Source organism: Rutilus rutilus (assembly GCF_951802725.1).
Source record: "Rutilus rutilus genome assembly, chromosome: 19".
Classification (NCBI taxonomy): Eukaryota; Metazoa; Chordata; class Actinopteri; order Cypriniformes; family Leuciscidae; genus Rutilus; species Rutilus rutilus.
Window position 1 is genome coordinate 19,377,401 of NC_140232.1, and position 7,390 is coordinate 19,384,790.

Here is a 7,390-nt window from a genome sequence, read left to right on the forward strand (position 1 = left end):
AATAAAATAAAATAAAAACAAAACAGGAATTAAGTTGATCTGGCATCTGCCCTATTTATCAACTACCTGTTCACCTACAGCTTGAGACAATTGCTTCCCTTTAAAAAGTTACTGTATTGACTGTATAATCTCTTCCTCTCGTAAATGAGAAAGCATAAGTTTGCTAACATAGTGCATAATCAAAATGAGTAGGTAGAAATTTGTGTGTGTGTGTTTGTTTGGCAGTATTAAGACCAACTGCCACTATTCCACTAACTCTGTGGCTTCTTTGTCTTTTATGTAATTTATTATTTCTTATAAATTTAAACCATCAACTTTGTAAACAGCAAGCAAGGCTAATTATCAGCGTATTTCTGTGTTTTGTGAACCAGACAATGTTCTCTGTCCCAGAAAAACACTTCTATAATCAAAAACACGTCGTCACGCAAAAGTTAGATATATTGAAAAGACATTGACAGCTACTTTGGCTGCGTTTAACTCTTTTAGACATACACTCACACACTTCCCTAAGCACTTCACTGCCAACATTTTGAAGTGCTTTCAACTTCGTCAAGTGGGCGAGGGAAGTTTATTTGGACAGATCTTTGACCCCTCGAGGAAACACTCAGTGGGTGCTTCTCATTTCTTATTTTGTGCATCCTTGCATCTCAGCTCCACCCCCTGTATGATGCAAGGGAGGGCTGCATGAAAAGAAAATGAGAATGGAAGAATCAAAGGAAAGTTTTTTTGTATATTCTTCTTGATATTATTCGTCATCAACTGTGTTCAAAGGATCTGCCCTTATGTTGTTTAAGTTTGGTTAAGAATTTCATAAATAATAATGATAAAGCAAGATATCCTGTTGAAATATGTAAGATATATGGTTTATTTAAACTGAAAAGGTACTGCATTTATTGTGACAGATGTGAGGGGAAGGAGAATTTACACGTGCGTCGGTTTGGCAACAAGAAAGACTTCCGCATAGGATACATCTGTGCATCGGGCGCCAGTGGTGTGTGTGTGTGTTCAGTACTCACTACTCCTAGTGTGTGTGTATGAGTAAATATTCTGAGCATACTTGGCCTTCACATGTCACTTACTTGCAAACTGAGACAGCTCAATGCCAATTGGTGGAGGTTAATGTCCAGCCACACCCTATACCTAAACCTAATTAGGTCAAGCTCCACCCATTATGTCCAAAGAGGGGAAGCTGGACTTCGTTTGGCTCTGCAGTGAGCACCACTTGGAAGAATCCCTACCACTGATGCACAAACTGAGTCTGTCCGGAACATACAAACACCAAATCAAAATGGACAATCAAATGTAAGGGTTATTAAACATTAGAATTAATCATGAATTATACAAACACACACAAATAGAGATATACAATCAAAATGGAAAATCAAATTTGAGGATATTAAACATTATAATTAACCATGAATTATATAATCTAACAACACCTCTATGTTTGACATGAAATAAATTTTCATTTTTGAATTAAAGGCTTCTAAATACAGACTTTTTTTTTTTTTTTCAAAGTAGTTCTCATTTTTTCAGGCTTTTGTAATGTTGTAAATTTGGCATTTTTGTTCTCTATAAATTTTCTATAAAACATAGACAAATCAAAACATGTCACAGTGTGTTTCCACATATCCTAAAAAAATTAAAAATACTACATAATTATCATCATTCACATGTCCTGCATTATTAAGCTTGACCTTGCACTTCATCCTGAATTCCCTTATGCGAAGTCTCACGATAATCCTCCCCCACTGCACAGCTGGTATTCACTATAAAAAATAAAATCTAAACAAAACCAGTCAGCGGATGAAATCTGTCCAGCACAGAAGAAAGGGTCTGAAAGGAAGACACTCCCTTCCACAAATGCCACGGGCTCAAGCTTCCACACAATACTCCTTTTCAACATTAGCATTCCAGAAAGGACTCTACAGCAATAACATTTCATGAGGAAACTGTCTTTTTGGAAGAACAAAGAAAAAGGCTTTTTCTGAAGTAGGTCAATATGGTGGTGTAACACAGCTGGAACAGACTGTTGCATGAAAGCTAGTCGGTGGATAAAATTGAACTTGGTAAGGTGATATTTTTTATTTACATTTTGGATGTTTTAGTAGATTTCAATGCCATTTCAGCATAAATAACAGAAAACAAAATGTAATCCATACTTTAAGTATAATTTTAGAATAATATTCTTTCAGTATTTTTATTTTCATTTTGCATGCATATTGCTTCATTAATGTTTTTTTTTTTTTTCATTCTGGAAGAAATGAAATATTACATGTGAACCCTCTGTATTTCCCTGTAGACATCATCATGGAGACAAATCACTGTGTTTTCCACGGCTTTCTCTGCATTTCTCTGATCTTGACACACTGGGACACAAGTTCAGCTTGCCATACAGGCTCTCAGGTAGAATGTGAGAAAGCCCCATTTGTGCCTGGTTACAACCTGGCGGGCGAAGGCTTCGATGTTGTCAGGATGCGCCGTAAAGGTGCATTTTTGATCAATGTCAAGTCACACATGGACAACGGCACTTGTACGGTCTGCAAGAACCGCTTTCAGGGAGGGCAGATGCAGAAACTTCCCTCAGCCATGCTGGACTGGCGTCCCTTCAGCCGCTGCAGCAAACAACTTTCTACTGCTCTTCATCATTCTGTGGACTCCCTTATGAAGAGTTCAACATCACTCATCAACAACAACTGGGAAATGGACCTTAGCCTTGATGACATTGCAAAGGTGATATTGGGAGGGACCCGCTCAGATATAGCTAAATTTGCCAATTCACAGAATGCAATGGATAAGGCAACATTTGCCCTCCATGAGATCAGCTGCACATATTATAGGTAAGTAAGTTCATAAGAGTTTGATTCATTTAGTATTGTATTTCTCCTGACTTTTTGGTTTAACTTGTCACAGAAAGGTAACAATTGGAACCTTTCTTTATATATGTGTTTCCACTGTCGAGCCAAAGGCTAGTCGCATTTCCACTGTCTCTTCCGGGGCTTGATCTGGCCTCATCTGGGCTTCCTCGGGGGCCAACGGCCAAGGCAAGCCGAATAACTTGGTCCAGGCTTGAGGAGTGGTCATGAACAAAGGCAGGGTTTACCTGAGTCAGACATGAGATGGTCAAAACTGCTGCTCATTTCCCATGTTATTATATCAGGCTACCAGCTAACATCAACATTTAAGACATTTTAAAGAATTTTCAGCTCAAAACTCACTTTCATACGGTGATCAGAATCCCCATCGGGTTGCAAGGAAGTTATTTCAAACGCTTGCTGGTGTCTGAAAGTGAGTTTTGAGCTGAAAATGTATTCAAATATCTTAAATCTTGAGGTTAGCTGCATGGTTGCCTGACATAATAACATGGGAAATGAGAAGCAGCGTTGACCCTCTCCTGACTCAGGTAAACTCTGCCTTTGTTCATTACCACACCTCAAGCCCCAGTTGGCGGGTCAAAAGGTATTAGGCGGGTCAAAAACCCTGGCAGTTGGCACAGAGGAAGCCCTGGAAGTGACAGTGGAAACCCGGACTAGCCCGGGCACACAGGCCCAAAAGTGGGAACACAGCAAATCAGTCTCCTAATACCTTTATTTAAAATTTAAGATATCAAAATGACTAATTTCAAATGATATATAAAATAAAATTATGTTTTTTTTTGCAACTATATACTTGGAAAATCTTTAGCCAGTGTTGCATGTATGAGGTAGCCTACATTGGCCCCAAAATTATTTGAATACTTAAAGCTAAACTATGTAAAAATGTTGTGATAAAAATGATAAAATAAAAATAAAATAAAATATATCTTACAAACAATTACTTTACCCAAATACACTTTGATTGAAATAGCATACAAACCTACGTCATTCGCCCGTGTTGTGTGCGTGTGTGTTACGTCATATTCATGCACAAAAGTTGCTCCAGGCCAGCTGTGGGTAGTGTGGAGACCATAGACACGAAGGTTTGTTGTCACGACGAACGATAAGTGACCACGGATCATTCAAAACGGCAAGCCTCTGGTGAATCACCGGTTGTAAAAACAAAACAAAATTGTATTTATTTGTCCATCTTATAAGATGTCCTATAGCTATATCCACCTATAGTACTGTCCACCGGTGCCTCTAACCACATTCATCCGCACAGAGGAGTAGAGCCGGAGCACAACCAAAATACAAAGCAGTTTTCTTTTTAACCGCTAGAGGGCAATTAGTCCAGCTTTAAAGCGACACTTAAAAATAAAATATCTGAATATTGATTGATTGATAACAAATTATCAGAGCAGGTCTCAACTACATTCATACACAATCCAACTACCAAACAGATGTTCAATTGTAGTTTACCTTAAAGGAACACTCCACCGTTTTTTGAAATAGGGCTTATTCACCTTCTTTCCTACATTTAGATAGGTGGGTAAATGCATTTTTGTCTCAGTGCATGCATTGTTTTAGTTTGACAGGGTCAGCTCTAGCTTAGCTTAGCATAATGAATGGAATCATTTGTTGCCAGCTAGCATGTCCTGAGTAAAAGTGATATAAAAAAAACAAAAAAAACAACCTAATTACTTCTTGTGGCCTGCGTATTCACAACAAGTACAAATAGTGATGCAGATTAACACTAGGCGATTTCCTAGGCAGATATTGACTTATATATTAAGGACTATATTAGGGGGAAGCACAGGCGAAGCACTGCTACTTGGGCGTGATATCTCTGCACCCAAGTAGCAGTGCTTTGCCTGTGCTTCCCCATAATATAGTCCCAAGTCAATATCTGCATAGGAAATCGCCTAGTGTTAATCTGCATCACTATTTGTACTTGTTGTGAAAACGCAGGCCACAAGAAATAATTAGGTGGGTTTTTTTTATTTTATATATTACTTTTACTCAGGACATGCTAGCTGGCAACAAAGGATTCCATTCATTATGCTAAGCTAAGCTAGGGCCGACCCTGTCAAACTAAAACAATGCATGCACTGAGACAAAAATGCATTTGCCCACCTATCTAAATGTAGGAAAGAAGGTGAATAAGCCCTATTTCAAAAAACGGTGGAGTGTTCCTTTAATTTTCTCATAGTTCATGAGGTGACTTGAGAATACCTAATAATATCAAAATAATTTGACATTATTAGGTTACATATACATATATATATATATATATATTAGTATTTAATTTTTTTTTTATTGTTGGCTGTTCAGAGACATATTTCAAGGCTCATAAGATCCTAGTTTAACAACCTTTAAAAGCAAGCTGCAGTGCAAGTCAATTTGGAAAATTGGGAAATTTAGGATTACGAATGACGAGGAAGAAGAAGCATTATCTCAAACATGTTTAGATTTGCATGCAACCCTCATCTGACCAAACAATTTAGTCATAAAACACTTGAAAACCAAAAAGTTTTTTCTAAAAAAACAAACAAACCCTAAACATGCTTTACTAAGTACTTTCTTATCATGTCCCTTGACCAAATAACTGTCAAATAAACACTGAAAAACACATCAGGCAAATGACAGTTTTATTTGGAAAACACACTCAGAATCTGCTGACAGATGACTTATTTTTTTGTTCATTTACAGTTACAGAGTTACAGATCACCCAGAGATCAGCACCGAATTTGCAAACCATCTCCAGCGACTTCCGGCAAAGTATGATGACAAAACAAAACCCCTGTACCGAAGGACTATAGATACGTACGGCACTCACTACATACGTCAAGTCCATCTGGGAGGCCGAGTGAGAAGAGTCACGGCTTTTCGAACTTGTCTTGCGACCCTGAAGGGCTTCTCTGAGACGGATATCAAAAACTGTCTGAATATTGAGTTGAAGATGAATTTGGGGTTCCTGCCAGCTAATGCCTCTCTCTCCAACAAATGCACTCAAATCCTTAAAGATAACATGAGCATGGGATTCTACCACGGCTTCATGACACACAAGATAGAGGTGCTGGGAGGTGAGAAATACTTTCCAGACCTTGATTTAAACCAAAGCCCAACTGAAGCGTACTTAAACTGGATGAAGAGCTTACATGACAACCCTGATGTTATATCATATGCTATTTTCCCTCTCCATCATCTGGTGGCTGATCCTGAGGTTAGTGCCAATCTGAAAAGTGCAGTAACAGAGTATATTGAAGAGAACATGCTTTCTGTAGATCACAAGGAGAATCAAGGATGTTCTCAGACACCAAATCTGGACAACAACTGCTGCCCTATGCGAGCCAGCCGAGGCAGGTTGGCAGTGTTGGTGCAGAGAGCCACAGGCCTGAAAGCAGATCTCTTCACACGCACTGACGGTTACGTGAAAGTTTGGTACAACCATATGTATGAGGAGACTGAAGTGGTTATGGACAACAATGATCCTGAATGGAACATCAGCTATGATTTTGGATCAATTGAGTTTGGTCATGAACTCATATTTGAGGTGTGGGACAGTGATGTCTTTTACAATGACATGGCGGGGAGATGTGTGATCAGACCTGAACGTGGGACTCACTCACACAGCTGTAAATTAAAGCGTGGCATCCTTTATTTCACCTACAACGCTTCTTGTGATGCTCACCTGACCGGACCCAGGTGTAGCAGATATTCACCAAAAACATAAGATCTTTTATTTGTATAAAACAAACTATAATTATAAGGAATATTTCTGCATATTCATTTTTAGTTAAAGATTAGATGTTATACACAGATCACATGCATAGAAAAAGTCACATTTTCATTCTTATTTTTGTAATATATTTCCAACATTTATAGTGTTCATATGTAATGACACATTTTTATGTTTCTTGTTTCTAAGACTTTTTGAAGATTTGTTACCGCAATTCAGAAGACAGAAAATAGTTTTGCTTTGCGGTGTTTGTTAACACAAAGTGAAATATGAGGACTTTTCATTTTCTATAACAGATCATTCAATTAAACATGACTGCCTTTAGGTTGCAAATGCATAAATGTGATTTTTGTAAAGCTTTTTTTGAAACGATCTTGGGCATAAACGCTCAAAGCTTCTTATTTCGTCAAGGTATTACTATAATACAAAACGCATACATACATTTACTATTTCTATTTGGTGGGTGAAAGGGTTAGTTAGTTCACCTCAACATATAAATACAGCCATTATTTACTTGCTTTCATGCTGTTAGATCCCTCTGTTTTTTATTGTTTATATACAAAAGGGGATTTTTGTCAAGTTTGTTCTGCTGGTTTCATACAATATCAGTCAACGGAGCCCAACTTTCAGAAGCTTCCTGGCATTATTTGATGATGCTTTTGAAGCTTCTGAAAGTCCATTGACTGGTGTATTGTATTAAACCAACAGTACAAACCTGACCAAAATAACTTTTTGTGTTCAGGAAAACAAAACAAAAAAACTGAGGGATCAAACAACATGAGGGTGAGTAAAT

The 7,390-nt window shown here is 37.9% G+C and overlaps 1 protein-coding gene across 2 annotated transcripts; it reads left to right on the top strand.

The window, feature by feature from the left end:
- Positions 1-1,843: 1,843 nt before the first annotated feature.
- On the top strand, positions 1,844-6,927 carry LOC311278315 (perforin-1-like). 2 transcript variants are annotated; one of them, XM_084389064.1, is made up of 3 exons: positions 1,844-2,069; positions 2,303-2,840; positions 5,568-6,927. In XM_084389064.1, exons 2-3 carry the CDS (start codon positions 2,311-2,313, stop codon positions 6,589-6,591), a joined length of 1,554 nt encoding a protein of 517 aa, XP_084245190.1. In that variant the 5' UTR covers positions 1,844-2,069; positions 2,303-2,310; the 3' UTR covers positions 6,592-6,927. The 2 variants fall into 2 exon arrangements, with proteins under 2 accessions (XP_084245190.1, XP_084245191.1); XM_084389065.1 differs by having other exon boundaries at positions 1,844-2,840.
- Positions 6,928-7,390: the final 463 nt, after the last annotated feature.